The 22,662-nt window shown below is 37.1% G+C and overlaps 4 protein-coding genes across 5 annotated transcripts in view; 1 reads left to right on the top strand and 3 right to left on the bottom strand.

Moving 5' to 3' along the window:
- The window catches only part of LOC119074573 (zinc finger protein rotund-like), an 86,884-nt gene that overhangs the window by 11,076 nt on the left and 53,146 nt on the right, over window positions 1-22,662 (top strand). The window lies entirely within an intron of this gene.
- LOC119074609 (fatty acyl-CoA reductase wat-like) lies at window positions 10,837-13,105 on the bottom strand. Of its 2 annotated transcripts, XM_037180867.1 has the most exons (6): window positions 12,879-13,105; window positions 12,491-12,578; window positions 11,918-12,434; window positions 11,583-11,837; window positions 11,228-11,516; window positions 10,837-11,170 (listed from the first exon to the last, which is right to left on the bottom strand). In XM_037180867.1, the coding sequence occupies exons 1-6, from the start codon at window positions 13,016-13,018 to the stop codon at window positions 10,942-10,944; spliced, it is 1,518 nt and encodes a 505-aa protein (XP_037036762.1). In that variant the 5' UTR covers window positions 13,019-13,105; the 3' UTR covers window positions 10,837-10,941. The 2 variants fall into 2 exon arrangements, with proteins under 2 accessions (XP_037036762.1, XP_037036763.1); XM_037180868.1 differs by lacking the exon at window positions 12,491-12,578 and having other exon boundaries at window positions 12,879-13,070.
- LOC119074607 (spermine oxidase-like) lies at window positions 15,144-17,023 on the bottom strand. Its single transcript, XM_037180864.1, has one exon. It carries the CDS (start codon window positions 16,817-16,819, stop codon window positions 15,293-15,295), a length of 1,527 nt encoding a protein of 508 aa, XP_037036759.1. The 5' UTR covers window positions 16,820-17,023; the 3' UTR covers window positions 15,144-15,292.
- LOC119074707 (leucine-rich repeat-containing protein 70-like) lies at window positions 18,121-20,151 on the bottom strand. The gene is made up of 3 exons (XM_037180994.1): window positions 18,774-20,151; window positions 18,348-18,714; window positions 18,121-18,281 (listed from the first exon to the last, which is right to left on the bottom strand). Exons 1-3 carry the CDS (start codon window positions 20,086-20,088, stop codon window positions 18,233-18,235), a joined length of 1,731 nt encoding a protein of 576 aa, XP_037036889.1. The 5' UTR covers window positions 20,089-20,151; the 3' UTR covers window positions 18,121-18,232.

The following is a 22,662-nucleotide window of genomic DNA, read 5'->3' as shown; positions in this document are numbered from 1 at the left end:
ATTATGCTTTTTTGGAATGCAACCTGCTCTTTGCAGACGGATTGTTTTTACGCGGTAATTTTGCAATTATTTGCCACAGAGTAAACTCTGAATTGAAATCAAATAAACTGTAGCTAAGCGATGTAATACATCCACTCGAGCTGTATCTAGTCTAATGTCAAACAGGACAATGTATTAAAATGAATTAAGAGTTCTTCTTACCCCAATCATAGGAACATAGTCTAAAATTCAATCAAGAAGCTTAGTTTCTACATTTAATGACTTTGATGTCACAAATTTTCGATACGGACTCAATACCTTAGTGAACGGCCATACTTGGCTCGCTTGTCTGGTGAGTTCTTCAGAATAATATCTTTAGATTAACGAGATTACCCACCCGAAGGCATAACATCTCGTCCTCTCTAAGAGGAGTAGATTGAGATACGCTCAATCAGCGCGTCAAATGACTACCTTTATATGCCGGTGTTTCATGCACCAGCATAGCCAAAGGTGGGGCAAGGGCCTATCACAACCCTTACTGCAATTCACCCGGGAGCAGTACCCCAGCGTATTAAACGCACTTGAACCACAGCCACCACGTTTCAGCCAAGGATAGGCTCCTCAACCATAGTTGGGACCAGGAGGATAGTGCAATCCTGGTGGGCTCCCAACACCCGTGGTACCGATTTAACCCTCGGGTAGGGTAGGTGGTATCGAAGACCACTTCGGATGGAAGCATGAACTTCCAGCTCCGATCGACTAGCTCGAATTGCGCGGAGTCGCCACTCTCCGAGAGACAGTCTGGAATTGGCCTTAGCCGTTCAACCAGCTGAACTCATCCTGCGCCGGTCATTCACCCCACAATCAACCACATTCAAGACATAACGGCGTACACATGCATCATTCACGGATCCTCGTCCCCTCTCATCAACCTCGACCTCCTGCCGAATAGCGATACCGCAAACTGATTCAACTTTTCAAACGCTCCAATCTCGCTGAGTGCCCCGCTAACGTCAAGCGACCCGTTACGAATGAATAACCCACAACCATTCAGATCACGAAGATCCTCGTAGAGCGGGCACTCCCCGAGTAGGTGCTTGACGTCCTCGTTAGGTGCTCCACACATGCATACCGGCGTATTTGACAGACCACGTTTGTGCAGAAAACCATTCATGCTACCGTGTCCCGTTAATACATAACCAAGACACAGTCCAAAGGCCATCCACTCATTCTCACGATCAAATCGGACACTCGGAATAAACTCATGAGTGAGGCGTCCCTTTTCCGAGACATCCCACCTGCCCTGCCACACATCCAGCAACCTCTCCGTCAACAGTTCCTTGAACTGAGAACCACTCAACCCTAGCATCTCTTCATCCGTGATCGGATCGCCATCCACCGGCGTAATGCCTCTACGGAATTCGGTGAGCAAACCTCTACGGGCTCTCTGATTTTTTTAGATCCTTTTGGTAGCCAGTCTGGCTCTGATTTTAAAAAGATCGAGACTGCCAGGAATCTCGCGCCGATGTGATTCTTAATTAATACAAAATGTCAGAAGAAACACCGGCGAGAGATTCCGTACTACCGCTTGTAATAAGTTTTGACTTAAGATTTCGTGAAGTTTTTCTCACGAAAATATCGAAATTTTAGCATGACTGAAGAAATTTGTTTTTTGGTCGGATTCCCGCATCCTTCTCCAATAATCGTTTAAAGTATGTTTAACGTAAATGTAGTTCATGTGTAATAGTTACACCAATTTGCTCCAATTGAATCGTCATTACTGTTACACGTGTATTATAAAAGGTAGGTGTGACCTTTTCGGTAGATCAGGTCGCCAGACTGATGATCATCAAAGTGGACTTGAACTTCACGTAAATATTTAATATTGCTACTGTCTTCTTGAATGTTACGGTACACATCTTAGGTAATAATACCAAATGCTACCATATAGTTTGTTGGGACCTCAACACTTCTGACAATCATGATGGATGCTTTGATTAACTATTTGCTCCATCATCTTTGGAAATTCCTGAAACTTTGTTTTCTCCAATTTCTTATAGTGCTATTTTAAGCATCACAAAAAAGCAAATCTTTGAACGCCACTGTTACTGCGCTTGCAGTTACTCAAAATTTCTGTTCGCCAGCGTGTCATATGTTCTCATTCTTCTTCGGGTCACACTTAATCCATTTGTTTCGTCTGAACTGTGCAAGTTTTAAATCAACATTTGTGTGAGCCTATAATTCCGTCATAACTTAATGTCTGTGTGTTGTCACTGAATAGGCATGCATATCGTATCTCTCGTCAGCTATTAAATAAAACTAATTTCGACTAAAAAAAATGATGAAAACAATCAAATTACTTGCAATTAAAAGTTTTCTGTACTTTTCCGAACTCACTTGCTCACAATGTACACGTCGCATATACGTATGTTTACGTTCGGAGTTTAATTACGAAGATGATTTGCCAGTTTCGTTGCATATTACCTTTTACCAGCGTTAAATATGGCACAATCATTACACGGAAAACTACTAAAGCGACGACATTCGCTTCTTTTCAGCGACACACAATATAATTAATGAATTGAAATTGAACATGGATAGTATTTTGCACCCAGTGAAATTTAGCGGTGCACTGAATTAGCATAAATTTCAAACAGAGCTGAACAATTTGTTTTAATTAATTTATTTTCGATAATAAAATTAAAAAATAAATTTGCATTGAAACAATGTAGATATAACCGGTCAACACAGAGAACCAATTTCAGTGGTTGAACAAATCGAACCGGAGACAATTAATTAAATGATTAAGCGATTTGCATCGGTTTAATCTTGATTTAATCTGAAAGGGATATGATGTATCCCATCAATATTTCCATTATAAAAATTAATAAGTTCGATTAATAGACTTGTCCATACGTTCTTTCTGTTGCATACGTACCGCAAGAAGTCAATCAAAATTGCCCAGTTAATTTAATAATTTATGCGGAGAAAATTGACACTATAAAAAGCGCAAACACTTATTGGCTGTATATTCAATTTGTTGTATTGCATAAATTAATTTCATTCGATGCATTTACAATATTATGACCGAATTGACGCTTTTGCTCCGGTGGTGGTGACTGTGGATGCATGCATATTACATATTGCATATATATAAATACGGTTGCGGACAATGTGCAGCGATATTTTTACATTATTATTATTCATTTCGCCATTAATGTCAGATTATACACTTACAATATTTACAAGCGCACGGAGTAATACACCATGTTCGATTATTGATTTTGCCTGCGTGATCGATTAATTGTGCTGATCGTTACGCAAAATACGTTTAACCATGGCCACAAGCATTTCAAAATGATATAGATACTCGTTGATGTTATAATTAAAATATTTCCTGTAGTTATACGTTTATGTTACGCACTTAACGATTGATCTGTTGATAATGGTGGCAATATTTTCGAATTTGATCATCGTTTGCAATGCGAGAAATCGATGAGATCAGTGGGTCTAAGAGGTTTTTCAATATTGAAATTTTGTCATTTTTTGTTATCAATAGAAAATATCTGAAACCAGATTTGATATCTTGGGTGGGACCAAGAATTAAACATTTTTCCCCTCTGAAAGATATGTTTAAATATTACTTACTTACTTACTTAGCAGCCTTTGTCAACCCAAGCGGGTTTTGGCTGACTCTACTAACTTCCTCCACTCGTTCCCATCCTTGGCCAGACTTCTCCAATCCGCGACCCCCAATGATCTAGTATCTTCGACCACACAGTCTATCCATCTCTTCCGTGGCCGCCCTCTCGGTCTACATCCTTCAAATTTTCTGTCAAGGGCTTTCTTGGCAGTTCGGTCATCATTCATCCTAGCCACATGCCCCGTCCATCGGAGCCTCGCTGATTTTACTGCAGCTGTGATGAAATTCTTCCCAAAAATTTCGGACAATTCCATATTCGTTCGTCTTCTCCAACCATCTGCTTCATGTACTTGTCCACATATCGATCTTAAGAATCTTCGTTCAAAGCAGTTCAGCATCTGCTCTTGTTTGGATGTCATGGACCACGTCTCACAACCATACATGACGATGGGTCGAACTACAGTTTTATAGAGTCGGAGTTTTGTTGCACGGGATACAAGTGAGCTTTTGAACAGGTGTTACGTTGAATGTCAAACATAAATACTTGAATGACTGCACGACTTCAAAATTATCCGTATCCATCGTTCACGTTTTGCCCCACACGAGATCCTTGACTGCGCTCTAGTGCCATATACTTGGTTTTCTCTTCGTTTACCACAAGTCCAACTTTACACGCTTCTCTTTCCATTTCTATGAAAGGTTCCTTGACTGCTAGTGTCCCCCTTCCTATCAGGTCAGCATGGTCAGCGAAAGCCGTTAGCTGATCACTCGTATAGAAGATGGTGCCAGTTTAAATATTGGGAGTCCGAAAATTAGCAAAATCGGTAGGGTCGAAAATTAAAGATGCCACCAACTAGAAAAGCGCTTCTTCATTCTGCTTCACCACTACCAACTCTTCACGGAAAACTCATATGTGCACCCCAGACGAAGAAATCGGGAACAGCTTCACGATTATAGAACATTAGTTGTGTGCTGCATATTGATCTGAGGATCATACAATGCCCGCCTAATGAATATTGTTGTTGTGTGCTGGATATTATTTTTCAGCGTGCAGGTCTTAGCTGTATGCCTGTTTTATAATATAAAATGACGCCATTTTTTTTCAATTCAATAAACAACCTAATTTATCGTTTAATAAAAGAAATTGATTTAATTAACTTTATCAATTTTATTTGCGTTAGCAAAAAAAACAAAAAAACTTTTTCAAAATTTTTTTTATTTTTTATTTTTAATTTTATTATTATTATTTGTTATTAGCCGTAGATTTATATTTAAATTCATCATATTAAATTGCTAACAGAATTTTTTTTTGCTTACGTTTTTTCCGGTCACCCACCCAAGTACGGACCGCGACCATCGATGCTTAACCTCAGTTTCTGACTGCCAACGACTTTACCACTGCTGCTATACTGCTTGCATATAGTGGCAGTCTTATTTCGAACCGTTGTTACTTTGCTTTATGCAGCACACAGGCATATTTATACCTGCATGCTGAATATTGACTAAATGAATAAAGTCGTCCGTATTTAGAATGGGTTATGCAACAACATTTAATTGAATCTATTTTCTATGAAATGTAGTACTTCTCCCCACTAAGCAATGTCATCGGATATTATTATTTTAATTCTGAGCCTGGTTCTGAATTAGAGGTTTTTTCAATCGTTCTACAAAAAAACTGTTCACATTAATAGTGAGCATCTATTACGCGAATTAATAAATTAAGATTGGCTCACCTAGTTTGTGTATATTACGTGGGTGGAAGCACGGGGTTTCAGGGAGTTTCGAACATTTAGTTTTTTCATGTTGCAGATATTGCAGTGTCAAATTCTGTCCAAGATGTGACATATTTGCAAGGTATTGACCTTTTTCACAAAGTATAATCAGCGTAACCTTCGTAAAAAGAATCTTGAATCTGACAAGAGCATGTGAGCCAACGTGTAAAAAACAAATGTTCAAAACCCCCTGCTGAACCGTGGCGATCCTCTTGTCAAACGGACAGTACATAAACAAATTCCATCATTTATTGCTGAATACCACCAACTATTTCTGTTAACATTTCAAAAGCCTTTAACACCGAAAATGGATTTAAAAGTTCGTTCGTCAAAATTTCTATTGAAATACATAAATGTAACATTATCATTGCATATTAATTCGGTAAAAATAGAAATAACTTTAAATGAAGGAATAAAATTAGATTTGATAATCATCTTTATGCGTATGTTCTTGAGATCTTCCTTTTATTTCATTAAAACAATAAATTTATTGTTGCATAGTCCATTCTAAATACAGACGACTTTATTCATTTAGTCAATATTCAGCATACAGGTATAGTCCGATAGTACCATTTAGTCAATATTCGGCATGCAGGTAAAGTTAAGTAATACATCCCACAACTAATTTGAAGATATAATTCAGCACACAGCAAATATATACCTGGGAACCTCACAATATTCCTACGAGCTGAATAATATTGTTGCCGGAACTATATTTTGAAAATATTCATATTACATGTTTATTGTAATACAACACACGGGAACATTATTCAGTCTGCAGCAAATATATGCAGCACACAACAAATGTCGAATTTGCCGAATTTTCCGTGTTGGATATTTTTTCGCTTTTCTTGGATTTCTTTCTGGAGGTTCTGGGTATTATTGAGACGGTATCGGATTGGTTCTTAAAATTCCATCATTCACAATCTTCCGAGAACTTCAGAATGTAGGAAGGAATTTAATTCTTAAAAATTCCATAAAAATCTTGCAAAATTCGCTCAAATTTCGGAACTTGTAGATTCAGAAATTACATTTATTTTCATGAAAAAGAAATCTTCTTTTAACAAATGATCAGCGTAGTTCTGAGGAGCTACATTCATTGCCGTTGATACATATTATGTACGTACATCGACATCGTTTTAGGAAAGAGCTGACATATTTCCTTCAGCTCTTCAAACCCATCTACGCTCTACAACCCACACTCGTTTCTTTTAAAAATTAACAAACGGAAAATGATTTTGATTTGTGTGTGTAAAACACTTACTCCGTTGAGGACAGAGATCTACCCAAAACTGATCCATTTATGTCTTGTGTTGTGGATAAAAACAAGCTTTATGCAACCTTGAACTTAACTCAATGAGACACTAAATTCTCAATAAAAATCAATCAAACATTCAACCATATTTCCAATTATGCGTTCGGAAAACATTTTACGAAAACGTAAATAATATCGTGATGGATTTTAATTATATCAATTTTATGGTCAGATCATGATCAAGACTAACTCTTAATTTGGAGAATTTAGTTTTTTTTTATCTTGTCTGTCCTCTCTATCTTCCTCTTTCACAAGGAAAATCATTTTAGCTTGGTGAACGAAACAGCAGGTGACAAATAAAAGTAAATTTATTGAAAATGTGAATATATTGAAGGTTTTGTCGTTCTGTTATTCGTTGGCATGTTTCGACGATTTCTGTCATGCATGTTGAAAATAATGCACGTAGTATTTTATGCACGTAATGGATCGTCCCTTGTGAGGAGAGTATTTGTATACACAAGTTGTCAATTATTTGAAATGGAAAATAATGTGAAAATACTCAGAGGTAGCGTACGATCACGATCATTTACTGACAAAATGAAATACGATTAGAGGTTAAAAGCTACTTTTCAAGTTTTGGTTTGGTTCTTTCGTGGAAGTTCATGTGGAACGAAATTAAATAGAATTTTCTAAGTTTTGATTTTTCCAAAAGTGGTGTAAGTTTTAGGGAGGAGATGTTTGAAAACGTAGTTGTTGGATGTTGGTGGATGTCTATTATGTGTGCGTTGCAGTAATTTAATTGTTTTTGCTCTTAAATGCGCTGAGAAAATACCATATTCCACTCACTCCCTCGGGAAAAAGAAAGCGGGGACAAAATAAACATTTTCTCAACAGAACTGTCAAATCAGATTTTTTTGTTGATTTTCTTGTTTTATGTTTTTAACGAATTTTCTAGCCAAAACTTTACGTCAATCCACGAATGTCAACGTTTATTGGACATTCCGGGCATCCGCAGTCATCGTTTGATTCAGTTGAACTCTTCAGATAAATAAAATTTCAAAACATTACTTTCGCGTGCATGACCACTAAACTACATTATATCAATATCTTCTACATAGTCTCGTGTAAGTAAAACAAGCAAAATTACATTAACTGTAAAGTAAATAATATAAATTAATGCAAATGACTACATATTCAAACCAAACGTTAGGTCGAAGAGGGAAACGTAAACGTACGGTTGAACATGCATAATGCAAGGATTGTTTTTGATTTGATGCCAACTTTAACTTGCTGGTGTATGATAATCATTCGCAGCGTAAATGGTTGGAAATATTGAAATTAAAGCCATTTAGATGCAATCGCGTTCGCAAAACGCTAGACATAAAATGGAAATGCTAGACTTTCAGCCAAAATCATTTTTAAATTACTCATTAGTTTTTAGGTTTTGCGATAATATTTCCTTTGTAATGTATGGACGGGTGTTGTACATACAACACTGTCTAAACGTACAAGTCACTTAATTGAATTATTTTTGGGTGGTAAAGACTATCGTTTTCCTTCAAAGTTATTGTTGACTAAATGTGACAAAAAAGGACGAAGAAATTTTATTTAATTGACATTATGGTACTAACAGTTTGTTACAGTTGATTGATTTAGTGATCGTCAGGACTCCTGACTCAGGAGTTTAATTCAATGATTCTTACTTAAAAACTTGAGTTAAGGCTGACTTAAATTGACGGCGCCGAAACTTTACCATAAGTTTTGGAATGAAATACCTCATCTGTCAATGTAAGAATGATAGAAAAGAATTGACTCTATTCGTACACGTAATGTATGAGTATATCTCAGGATCCATCCAGGATTCCGTCAGGGGAATAGCGTTCAACATAATTACTTATTGCAAAGAATTTCAATTGCTATTCAAAGGGGAAAAGTAGCATGCATTCTTGGAACATTGGGTAGGAATAGGAATAGAGTGGACGATTTTTATTTATTGTAATTTCTGTTTTTGAAAAGATCGTTTTTTTACTGGCTGTGCAATTTGAGCAGTCTTTTTTTTCTGGTAATAATATCCATGTAATGTCCTACTTATGGCAGTGAAGTTCGTTTATAAAAAAAAATGAGCGTGAAGAATCTTGAAAAAACTCTCCAAAATACACCTGGTATTCGACCAATTTCGCTCTTACAATCAATAAATGAATTAACACCTATTTATCCACCGGCTGCACATAATAAAACAAGGCATCAGAACAGTCGGAGCGTTTGCTGCGACTTAGCCCCGTACGAGCCGTAATCCTATTTCGTCCGTAACCATAATACGTCCGTAGCCGTAATACGCCCGGAACCCTAATACGTCTACAACCCTCTAATGCGTCTGTTACCAAAATGCAAGTCAAGTTGGGCACGGTCAAATTTACTCAAAGTGTTCATTTTTAAAATTGCGCATAGCGCAATTACGAAAGCCCGTACGAAGTACCTTTCAAATGAAACCAACAATTTACGACATTATTTTAGAAACCCAACATTTTTCGCCAACCTTCCATTGGGTATTCAATTACCTCTCAAATGAAACAAAAACTAGCAAAATCGGATGAGATTTACTCGATTTATGTGCAAAAAATACTTAGGGCCGAGTAGCGGCCTTAGTCCAAGGGGCCAAATTTGAAACTTTTTTTGCCATCATTCTATTCGGCATTCAATTATCTATCAAATGAAACAAAAACTAGCAAAATCGGATGAGATTTACTCGATTTATGTGCAAAAACCACTTAGAGCCGAGTAGCGGCCTTAGTCCAAGGGCCCAAATTTGAAACTTTTTTTTGACATCATTCTATTCGACATTCAATTATCTCTCAAATGAAACAAAAACTAGCAAAATCGGATGAGATTTAATCGATTTATGTGCAAAAAACACTTAGGGCCGAGTAGCGGCCTTAGTCCAAGGGCCCAAATTTGAAACTTTTTTCGCCACGTTCTTTTCGGTATTCAATTACCTTCCGTAAAAAACTAAATCTGGCAAAATCGGATGAGATTTACTCGATTTATGTGCAAAAAACACTTAGGGCCGAGTAACGACCTTTGAGCTCTCCCAACAAGACCACGTTGGATCTTACCCAAAAACAATGTTCAGCAACTTTATTGCGGATTCTTCATCTATTAACATAACCAAATGCTTTGCCCTTACTGTCTGCTTCCAATTCGACGTGTTACAAACGGCATATTAATCTTATAAGCCCCCAGTACTTCGTACGGGGCTAAAAATAGAAATTATGGCGCTGACTTCATTGATAATAGTTTATATGTAAACAAAGGACTTATGGGGCTGTGCACCAATTGGTGGATAAACAGCTGTTGCTTACGCTGCACAAGAAAATCATTTAATGATTCATTCGAAATTAGAACTACGAATACCTTCCAGGTAAATAGTAGATTTTGCACCTCAGTCTAAGAAGTTTACTTTGACGATTTGGAAGTTATGTGCCGAGTCGAAGGCGAGGTACGTAATCCAAATCGTCAAAATAAACAATCAGGACTGAGGTGCATACGCTATTTGAGAAGAGATATGCATGAACAGAATTTTTTTAAATTTGGAAAATGTCTTTTTGTGACGGTTAGTGTATAACTCTCCTCATTTTATCTTCCGAGATATATGAGATAAACAAATTTTCCCTAGAGGTATAACATGAGATTATCGTTCTGGGCAAATAACAAAAGATGATCGAACTATTACAGTACTTAGGTCCAGGTCTTTTAGTGATGGTGCTCTCGATATATTTGTCGACTGTAATTGACAATTTACAGCAACCGATGTTTTAATCTTTTACATGCTTATGCACGGTAAAGTGTACTTTACATCACTGTTTGCGACAGGGAAAATGCACTTACCGTTCACAAGCATGTAAAATGTGTTACGTCACTGCTTGTAAATGCTTGTTTAGGCACGTGTGATTACTCCACTCGCCTTCGGCTCGTTCTGCAAACATCACACTTGCCTAAACAAATATTTACAAACAGTGACGTAACATACTATTACGTGCTTCTGGTCGGTAAATGCATTTTTTAGTACATCTATCGACCGAAAGCACGTAAAGCACTGTACGTACGAGGATCAAAAAATTTTATTTCGACGAGTGGGGACGGTATGGACGTAATGTAATAACTAATAATGTGATTATTGTTCTGTTGAAAGTTATTTTAAATTCAATGTTCCTTGAATGATTTAATATTTATTTCTCGACAGTTGTATTTCATGAATGACTCTTCTACTACAAAAATGGCAATTCTATAATTAGTCACTTAAAGACCACGTAAAAGAAAAATGCTGTACATAAGGCACCAAATGACAGAAGTCCATAATGGATAAACTTCCATATTGTAGAATTACGATTCAAGGTCTTTTCGTCCGACTTGTCATTGAGAAGCGATTGCGTTATACCTATTTTAACATAACAGTCCCGGTATTCAGGCCAATACGCATCGGCAAAATCGCATGGAAATATTTGCTTATCTGCCAGTGTCAGGCTGTAATTCAAATTTGTTTAAAAATAACTGTTGAAACCAGGTAAATACGCTCTATACCTCTTACAAACCCTTTTCATGTTTTTGTTCTCAAATTTGAATGTACTGCAAATGAAGAAGTTAATCACATCACCAAACGAATGTATCTGACGATATAGTTTTATAATCTGCGGTTTTTTGCCCTTAAGCAGGAGTCCAAGATCGAAAAGGACTGCCGGAATAATATGGAAAAACAAATTGCACAAAAAGAAGGAAACACTGTCACGGCAAACAGTGCAAGTTGGAAACCAAAGCGCCTTAGAGGGGACAACGCTAAGGCGTAATGGTAGGATTTCGTCCACCATTTGATCTAGCACAAAAGACTTTCCATTAGCGATGAAGATTTATTTACTGTGGAGAATGCAAAGGGACTTGCCAAATGTTGTAACATAATCGTTGCTTGATACAATGTTGTAAATTGGCGGTTTACCAATATTTCCTCCGATGGAAATATCGTGACCAGCAGCCAGTGCTCCATTAACTACATAATCACCGTACACCATGTCTATGGCTATGTCCTTTTGAATTTTAAAGCATCTTAGTACACCTCCAACTATTCCAGCAAAAACGCCGTTCGCTCCGGAAAAATTTGAAGCCCATCCTGGAATCGGTTCGCGGAATGTTGCCGTTACTAAAGGAAATGAGTTTTTTTTTAAAATTAAACTCATCATAAGTGGATCAAGCATTCAAGCAAGTAAAATGTCTTCGTACCAATCGATGGTTTGATGACGGTAATTTTGAAATGTTTTTCGTACTTGCGAACCATTAGTTCTGTTATAGCCTTCGTAAACGTGTATGTATTCGGCCACGGGTGTATGATTTTGTCTCGGAACGCCACTAAAGCAGTTTGATCATCTTCGCTGGTCATATTTTCGGCCATTCTTATTACCACCTCGGAGTCGAATGGCGTTTCGTAAAATTCTTCACCAATCACTTTACGCATACAAAATGCGTAGGCCGTTGAAATGTGAATGAAATTTTCCAAATTATTCATTTTCTGTGCAAGTTTCAATAGTTCTCTGGTGCCGCGAATATTTCTGATTGTAGCGTTAGCAATCGGAATGTCGAATCGAACATCTGCAGCTGAATGTATTATTAGTTGAATGTTCTCGGCTAGCATTGCCTGGTCCTCTTTCGATATCGCCAGTTCAAGTTCGTCCAACGAACCAGATATGGGTATGATGTCATTGGCAAATTGGGGTCGTTCTTTACGAAGTAATTCGAAAATCTGAGAATTATTCAAGTGAAATTCGGATTCAATATTCGAAAATAAACAACAGTTACTGGACTCTTCAGCAATTGTTCATATCTTTCTTGCGGTGTTTTGTTTTTTCGGGAACGTATTAATACGTAGACGGTCTTTACGCCAATTCTAAGGAGGAATTTAATATCAAGTGAACAGCTTGAAATTTTTTTTCACAAAAAAAAAACGCGAAAATTTGTGTTCTGTAACGATGAGATGCTATTCACACATTGTGCGAATGGTCAGTTTATAATTCTTTGACTATTCGCACACTAAATGTGCGAATAGCATTTCAGTACTGGAATTGTCGGGAATTTTTCGAATTTATCGTTTCACAAAAGCAATTTCCACAATAGTGAAAAATCACGAAAAGCATCCAGTGGCAAATTTCAGAACTTTTCTTTGAATTTCGTTGTTTAAGCGTTATACCTCAATAATTTTACCACGAAGCATTCTCCGAGGAAACCGGTCACACCTGTTAGCAATACTGTTTTTCCACGATAATAATTCAAAACTGGCGAACGCTCATTATCACTTTTATCTGCGAAATTATTACCACAGTTTTCCATATCAAAAGCGAAATTCTACTAATTGTTACTTGTACACGACCGTTCGTTCCGATTTCTTTCGATAAACTAATTAATGAAACTTTGAATACGTTTCAGACTACAATGAACGTTTATATACGTAAATCCGTCACAGTGAACCAATTTGAATTATTAATATTAATTTATTAGCGAACGGACGCTATTGAACTCTAACTTGTTAGGACGTGCACTTTATTAATACGTTTCAATTTGTTAAATTTGTGCGGGGCTAAAAAGGCAGAGACTATTTTCATGAACTACTTACACATCGATCAAAATAATTCGGGACTATACATCGAGTGCATGTTATGTACCAAAGGTATTTTGGAATGCTTCGAGTATATTTGAGTGTAATGTGGACTCTCTACATGTATATTGTCCGCGTGATATGTATTATCTAAGTGAAGACCGTTTACAGAAATCGCAATTTATTTAGAAGAATTGGCAGTCAAATGACCCAGTTCCACTTTCAAATTATTCATTTATTTACGATTCATGGTGGTTGAATATCAATTCTATATTCGCACATAATCCTACAAATTCACTTTCTCCATTTATTACAACCAATGTGTACAGTCGGTCACTTTGCATAATTTCTTGCGTTTGACTTACATTTAAATTACAGGCAGACAACATAATAGCCGGAGGGAAGGTAATCATGTTATATACTTTGCACTTCTTCCACCAACTGTATCATTAAGAGATAATGCAAAACGAACAAAAGTAATTTTAAGTTACTGTTCTATATAATAATAAGGTGCAGTAAGAATTTATGATGTACGATGCATTTGTGGAAGGTATTACCAGATCGTACAGATTTTTTTCTGAGGATTAAATTATTTACAAATTTGACTTGTAACCCAGTCAAACTTTGATAATATTAGTAGACTTAAAAAAATTCAACTTTTGATATAGATACTTCAAATGGTCAGCTGGAATATTCCTTGTAAATGTTAACATAGTTTGAAATTTTATTTCAATTATGATTCGCTAGACTTATTCGTGTGTATATCGGTATTGTGTTCGAAAAAGCACTGTGTCGTGTACACTGTCGCCATGGCCTGATGAGAAATGGTATTTTTGAACTGCATATTAATGCAAAACGTCGAAAGACCTATTTAATTTTCTCACAGTTCGAAACAGTGGTCAAAATATCTCACCCGTTAACAGAGTAACAGAATAACAGGGTCGCTTTCTGAACCGACTTTTTCTTTTACTTAGACTGCCAACTTTTTTTCTAAGACTTCTGTAAGCTTGCAGCACTAAAGTACTGGGTTCATTTATAAGAGGAACGATAGTGGGTTAGGTCAGCTACAACACCCCATACTCAGTTCCGCGGAACAACGAAGCTGCAGAGAAGGCGGACTCTCCGAAAATTCACTATATTTCTAGTCATAACTCTCGTGGATCAACTAGCACCAAGCGGTGCGTATACTCTACCTGTAGGTCTTTCTAAGGCCGACAATCGTACACCATTACAACAATTTAAAATAATTTTTTCGGTACTCTCTGTCATGTCTTCACTTTTGAGCGCTTTTCACAGAAAACAAATTTTTTTAAGAAAAAGTGAAAGACACGTGTTTCTTAGAATTGAAAGACGATTCCAACGAGCTATCACTCATTAAAATCGGAGACCGCTTGTTTCAAAATCACCTGAAAATTTGGCGATATCACTCGAATTAATGAATTATGTGACTGGATAAAAGTGAATTCTGTTCACTCATTCTGTTCGATCATTTTCGCAGAGGGCAAATTGCTACGTAATGCTCAACTTTCACATGGGGCAGTAAATGATAATTAGCGATCATATCAACGAATGGAGTAATGACTCATTTCCGAGGGGGCAGTAAGTAACACCGATTTTCATGCAATTTTAAAGAAATAAAATCTAGAAGAAAATGAGGGCGTTGTCGTTTAATTCTGACTTTGTTATAGTCATTTTGTCATTAATTCGAGTTTTAAATCCAACAAAACCGAATATTGCTGTGGCTCTTCGAAATAACCATATTAGCCTGGTTCTGACATAAAGCAGAGATAGTGAAATTTTGTGTTATTGTTGCTGGTATACGCTTCTAGAATCTGTTGATTTTGTAAAGTAAAACCAAAATTTGGGTTCTATTGAAATGGTATTTAATTGAAATTATTTGAATAGAAATCATAATCGACCAATTTGTTACAACCTTTGAATCGTGAGCGTCCAGCATATGTCATGCCTTTTTTTCTTTGATCGAATATAATAAGGCTTTGAATTAGTCTTCAAATTTTACCTTTGTATGTATCAATTAAACGTTCTGCCTCACGCCAACCAGTTTCGATCGCCCCGTGAACACTTGAAAAATAATGCTTCGAAGTTGCTTCGCCAGCAAACTGTACAACGGGAATTCCATTTTCGCTTTCTATTGGTTCCGCCAATTGCGAAGTTGTTGCACCAACTGCATCACTCTTTAACGTATAGTACGAATATGAGCCGCGAAAATGTGGATTCGAAAACCATTGGGACCGTTTTACGGACTTTGTGTCTGGCACAGTGAATTTCTTCGATAAGAACATTTTCATCACTTTATCAACGCCACGTTTAACGTCTTCATCGCTTTTTCGTTCCATATTCCGTGCTTCTGGTCCAGTTATCCATCCACATAAAATGTTTGGTTGGTAGCTGACACGATAAAAACCAATAATGCCACCTAGCCAATCTCCGTTAATTGCATCCTCACGGACTACTTTCAATTGCTCGGGTAGCCATAACATTCCAAAACCTTCCCATTGATCGTGCCAGAATGGTGCATCATATTCAGCGAATAGTTTGTCAACGGTACCTAATGCTCTTCCGTCAATACTGTTAATTTTCCGAGATGGCAACAATGGTTCGAACAAACTTAAATGACGATGTTGCAGCACTCCCAGTGACACTGTACATATTACATGATCAGCATTGTAAATAGAACCATCACTGGTTTCAATATGTATTGGGGCGTTCGCTGTTAAAGCTTCTTTGTAATTAATTTTCTGAACTTCTTTATTAAGCTGAATGTATGGCAAGACATCGACTGTATTTTGACTATCGTTTCCGCTCGGAATTTTGTTTTGCAGCAAATCGAATACAGTAACAAATCCTTTGTCTTTCCAATTTAATAAATAGTCACCAGGAGAATCCTCCCAGTCATTAGAGCTTCGACAGGACAATTCATACCAATTATCGCAACCATCGTTCGTGCGTTGTGATCCGTGATAGTATTCAAATGCCTGATGTTTCAGTTCGTCGTCAACATCTTTAAAATCATCACCTTGAAGTGCTGCCCAGTATTTATCGGCGAAAAAATTTCCCATCGATCCATTGTACACAATTTGTTCTTCACTGAAACCAGAATCTATTCCATGTCCCACTGCATTCAATTTACTTGCTATTTCCTTTGGAATTGCCTCACCATTTGATCTAAATAAATTGCCGACTGATACATCTACTACATGAGTCGATAGCAAATCTTTGCCTTTGGCCATCTCGTACACAACATTACCAACTTCACCATGACACCATTGAGCCCCCATATCAAGAACATTTGCACCATATTGAATAGTATTTATGCGGCCACCGAAACGATTTTCAGCTTCTAAGATTGTGACATTTTTGAATCCATTCGAAAGCAGTCTGGTTGCAGCAGCTATTCCGGATGGTCCTGAGCCAATGATTACGATACTTTTTTCCGAATTCACAGCTGCTGATTCGAAGTGGTTTAGTACCGAGAATAAGTATAGAAATTGAAGCATTAAAGCCCTCCCGTTCATGTTCACAGTTTTTCTATTTATTCCGACTTTGTACTGCACAGTTTGAAATCTACTTCAGTATTCCGTCGCGGACCAGCAATTAACTAAAAGTGTTTGCTGTGTGTTCACCAGCTACAATATTATGTAATAGTTTGGCATATAAATAGAATGTGATAAAATTTTTGACCTTTTTCATTGCGAACATTTATCTTAAGTGGATTTCCTTTGCAAATTGTATTTTTAATGGAAGCCATGGCTTCTATCATATGCAAATGGAGAAAAGAAGATAAGTAAAAATTAGTACATTACTGTAATCCGTTGTTTTTTCGAGACATGTACGTGTAGGAGAGCTTGCGCGAGTACATGTCGAGTGTAAACTACGGTGCATGGATGCAGTAATTATGACAGATATTTTGTTGCAGTAGTTGCCACTACATTAATAGTACTTTACTGCTATAAGGCTGTATAAGGCCGTACACGAGCGCTTGCGCGAGTATTAGTACGAGTCTCTTATATCAATTAAGTATTTTATCTCAGCAGGCAAACATCTATTTTTCTAGTGGTATAATTTTGCTTGCAAAACCGTTAGCACCCCAAATAAAAATTTATTCTAAGCTGAACGTATTGCCAATTCACACTCACACCGTGTGCGATAATAGTCATTTGCACAAATCCTATCTAGGTTCTTATAATATTTGACTTGATGCATGCGTCGAAAACCATATTTTTCATGATTCAAGTACTAACCCATTTAAAAAAATAATAAAAACTGGAGTTTTCGTGTGAATTTTGTTGATCCGAGGCGAAGCCGAGTCATCCATATTCATGTAAATTGATATTACTGCCCAAGGGTTTTATTGTATTAATTTCATTTGTTACCATTCCAAATTCCCTCATTTTCGTCACCACCACCTGTGATAACATTTAACTTAAAATCGTCTAAAATATAGTCGACCGGTCGGTCAAATCAGCGCCTAAAACCAGTAATTTCACGTCATCTTTTATTCTTTATCGTTCACGGCGAAGTGAAGATAACCGAAGACGAGAATTAGGTGTTTCAAATTCGAATTAACTTATGAGATTAAACACACTTTGCTGTATAACAGAATGAATCCAGACGTTAGTCAGCGAGCGTGACGCAGTCCAATACTGCAAACAACAATTGTAGGGACTAAGGAAAATCATTTGTCCTCAACCGAACACTCGTCACGCAACTTTTTTTCTTCGGGTACAATTCACTCTGGTAAAAATTTTACGTTCAGGCGCAGAATACGTCACCATTAGCGTTATTTTGGAAGTGAACACACAAGAACCTATTGCCTTTTACAGGTTTTTTTTTAATGATTTAACTTTAACCTTAAATTTGTTAAAAGATTCGGGGGGCTGCATTGATTTATTCGATTCAGCTGTCTCATTTTAAATTTGTCAATTAATTTAATCGTCAAAAAAGATCGGCTGAACACTCCAAGTAGCTCTCGATTCTCTGTAAAATAATTCCGAATTGTAAATCGTTATCGGTCTGGTCCACAACCAGAAATCGGATACTTACGCAGCCCTTAAACCGTACGAGTTCACGGGAAAGAAATGCTGCATTGTGTAGCTCATGAATGGGAACGTATTGTTACCGGTGAACACCAGAACATTCTGATTGGCCCAAGTAACTCGAAAATCGTTCCATTGATTTCGTTGGATGATATTTGGTGTCGGAACGGTGACCACGTTCGTTTCGTCATTTACACGAATTACTGACAGTGTATTATTGGTCGAACCAATATAAATCTCTATCGCTGGAGTCCACATGAAGTTGAATGGTGTCAGTGCGATTTGTATCTCGCTGTCGGATCGAACGCGTAGAACGATTCCAGGCTGTGGTGCTTCGAAAAAGGAATAGATGCCATCGTTTTCAGTTGTTGTTTCTGCATGGAAACGACAAAGTTATTTCGTTTTCGACTTCTCAGTAGTACTATTTCATTACCTGTGATGTATCTCATGTTACGGAAACATCTTTCAAGCATTGGCAGATATCTATCTCTGTTGTTCGCGAAGTTTCCGAAATAGTTGCTTGCACACAGATTGGCATCGAAATAAAGCGTATTAAGATTCACAGCATCATCGATGACTTCTCTGTCGATTGCATTCACAAGGTTTCTGTCCAAATCTAACGTTGTTAATTCGGTCAGTGTTCCAAAGCTACTTCGGCGCACCGTTTTTATCCGGTTTGCCCATAGTCCGATATAATTTAGCCTTGGCATTGATTCGAAGAATCCAGAAGGAATTTCCTCAATCGAATTGATATTTAAGGCCAAGTAAGTCAAATTCGGAAAGTTATTAAAAGAAACCGAATTCAAGTCACGTAGACGAGCCCGTTCAATTATTAGTGAAAGTAGTCCCTCGAGTCCTCTAAATGCGTTCTCTTCGATTGTCTCTATCGGATTTCCGCTCAAGTCGATGCTGTATAATTGGCTAAGGCCTGGGAACGAATCAGCTCGGAGTGTAGTGAAATTATTCCAGTTTAAATCCAATGCTGTGAGATTCGGTAAACCTGCAAATGTTCCGTGCGGAATCTCACCGATTCCATTGTTAGTCAAACTCATAAAACGTAACTCGTCCAATCCGGAAAATATGTTTGGTGATAGAGTGATCCTGTTGCCTCCCAAGTACAAATAAATTAAACGAAAATTCTGTGCGAATAACTGGCTGTTGATGGTAGTGATGTTAAGATTTTCGATGAACAAATATCGAAGATTTTCCAGAGGCCGAAATATACCGGGCGCGAAGTCATTAATCAAATTGTTATTCATAGTCAAATACTCTAAATTTTGTTGATTGGCAAACAGATTTTCTGGTAATGTCGCTAGTAAATTATCTCCTAAATTAATTAAAGTAGCGGCACGAAGGTTGGTAAAAGCATGTTCAGAGATCGAACTGAGCCTGTTGTTAGACAGATAAAGCCAACCGATTTGTGTACATCCACCGAATGAAGTATCATCAATGTAGGTCAGCCCAGCGCCGTAAAAGTCGAACTGATCGATATTAGGAAATGTGTCACAAATGATCCGTGGTATATTTGTACTAATACCTCTGCCCACTTGAATCGCAGTTACAGCTTCATTTGTGAACCCTTCCAAATGGACGCCATCAATTTCAGTAAAGTTATCAAAGCCGCTGGGATTGTCGATTGCTAATCGACATAGGTAACCCGTCCCGACGTTGAAGTAAAAGCATGACAGCGGAGGTTCCTGTGCAACAACGATAGTCGCCAACAACGAAATTAATATTAACAGTTTCATGTCTCAATTCACAAGTTTCACAAGTTTACGAAGCGATGATTAGTAAAAGACTGAGGAAATCTCAATGTTTTTCGGTTTAAGTATAATCTTTGAAGTATTGTTGGTTATATGATAAGATTTCTTCAGAATTTTTTTGAAGATTAGTTTAATTCAAGATTACAACAACCTGTCGACCTTTACTACGAAAATATGATTCACGAAACATTCCGCATTCATTACGACGAACACATTAACTAATATGATATGGGATATGAAATCGGACATGAGAGTTGGGAGGACACTAATGAAGGGAATAATCGACCTAGAAACTTCATAGTGAACCTGGAATGTGTTAAAAGAACGACAATACACCGTCAACGGGCTTTTCGCCTAATTGAATGACACTGAACGATGCACAAGACATAGAACAGTTAGTACAACGGAAGAATGAGAGATGTCGCGTCGCTCGTAGATAATATAACAGCGAACAGCCGCAACCAATGAACCAACGCACTGCTCCTAGCATGAACATAAGAAATATTTGGAGGCTGATGAAGTCACAGTAGGCACTGCGTTTCTTTCGTGAAGATAGGTGACTTGTTTTAGTTGTATGAGTTCAAACACACAATACAATCAATCTTAAGCGGTAGCTCTCATCACAAAAGCCTCCAAATTCGACGTTTGTCAAAGTAGTGTTCATGCTAGGAGCAGTGCGTTGAATGAACCGATTCAATCAGATGTTGTTATTGTGGACAAGTCTGATTGACATAATCATATAGTTTTTCATTTGAAATTCGAACCTACGAACTGGCTACTCAATAATTCGATGCGAGTCCTCTGTCAACACTAATAAGTTGTTTTGGTCAAATGTATGAAAATGTAAGGATACCAGTGAACTTGAAAGTATAGTTGGTTTCCTCTGCCTCTATTTTAATGATAGCTCGTTGAACCCGTATCGAAGAGAAGTTTCATTTACACTTAATTTTTGGTTCTTTTCCTTTTTTATGGGTGAGGTACTGGCGTCACGAATTCAGTTGTCGTTGTTTCATTATACTATAATGTCGTATATTTGACACGACTGTATGGCGTTATTCTCACATTTCTACAGAAACTGTTATTTGGAAACTAAAGCTAGTATCAACTTTACTGCTATGACATTTCAGGTAATTTGTCTCAAGGGAACTTTACTTTGCGTGTAATAGTATATTACTTCCGAGGTTCCAAGTTGTTTATTTGATAAGTGGGGTGTTACAGCCCGACCCGAAGGATACAAGTTACCTGCTACAGGTAACATTTTAAAATCTTTTTTGTCTGTGATGTATCCATCCAGGTACGTAGCCCTTGATCAAGAAATTTCACACCATTTCCATCGTTTTAACCAAATCCAAATGGAAGTTATTTTATTCAAACTCTTAATTACTTACATCTGGTCTCTAATTGTAGGATGTCGCCGGATTACATTTGATTGTAATATTAGTCTTTAAAGTGTTTTCTCATTGTAAAGATCATGATATCCATACAGCCAAATAATGAGCAACAATAAATGTATAGAAGATGTGCTGTGCTCGCCCATATATCAATGATAGTGGTCGTATGATAGGCATGAGCTAACCTCAGTTATACGCTCTTTATTTCAGTGGTTAGAAGGAAATATAAATTATTGATTGAACGTGAAATCGCATTTGTTTTACTGATTTTGCAATTTCGCTCTCATCAAATTTTTTGTTGTTGCATTGGCTTGTGGTCAGTCGTAAAATGGTAAATTGATTGAGGTGAGATAAAAGTTTAACAATCAGAGGAGATGAGGTTTGAGAAAGAATTGGTCTCAAGTGCTGTGGACTTGTGGTTTTTTCATCTTGTTTTTAATGGTGATCACTTGTGCCCACAAAAAAGCAGAATCGCTAGCTAAATGCTGTTTTGATATGCATTTTTCCGAATTTTCCTTTAGTGAAAAATTACCATAAAATTTTATCGTCTCATCATCCCTTAACGATTCGCTTAAATTTCCTGAAATAATTTTATTCTTCGCCGTACTGAACTACCTAAAAATGGTAATCAAATTTCTATGTACAGAAAATACAATTTTCTCTTTTCCCAACAACAACAACCACAACCGAACATTATTTTTAAGTTGAAAAGGAAAGATAAAAATCTCAATGTCTCGCATATTACTATGTTAACATAAACGCAGGAGACATAATAATTCAACGCAAATTGTCTCTGATCTCTCGTTTTGTTCTTGAAAACATTGAAATTTAAACGCATTTTATGCACGGGGTCTTTCGCATTATATCTACGTTATACTTGGTCTGATTCGTATGTTTCTCCAGATTTCGTACTGATTTTGCAACTTGTTTGTACATTAAGTAGTTTGTCTGTATGGTTGGGTAACAAAACTCGAAGATTTATGACTTTATGTGTAATTAAGTCAATAACGTAAAAAAAAATAAAGAAACGGAAGAGGATATTAATATAATTCCTGCATAAATAACGGTATCGACAGAGTCAATCGAATGGGGTCCGGATGCAAATCTCCCGTAAAAGTAATTTTCAAAGTTTGGAGAATGTAGACTATCTAATATATCTGCCGGTTCG

Source organism: Bradysia coprophila, unplaced genomic scaffold (genome assembly GCF_014529535.1).
Source record: "Bradysia coprophila strain Holo2 unplaced genomic scaffold, BU_Bcop_v1 contig_151, whole genome shotgun sequence".
Classification (NCBI taxonomy): Eukaryota; Metazoa; Arthropoda; class Insecta; order Diptera; family Sciaridae; genus Bradysia; species Bradysia coprophila.
The sequence above is the reverse complement of the archived record's forward strand: the minus strand, read 5'-3'. Positions and strand labels throughout refer to the sequence as shown.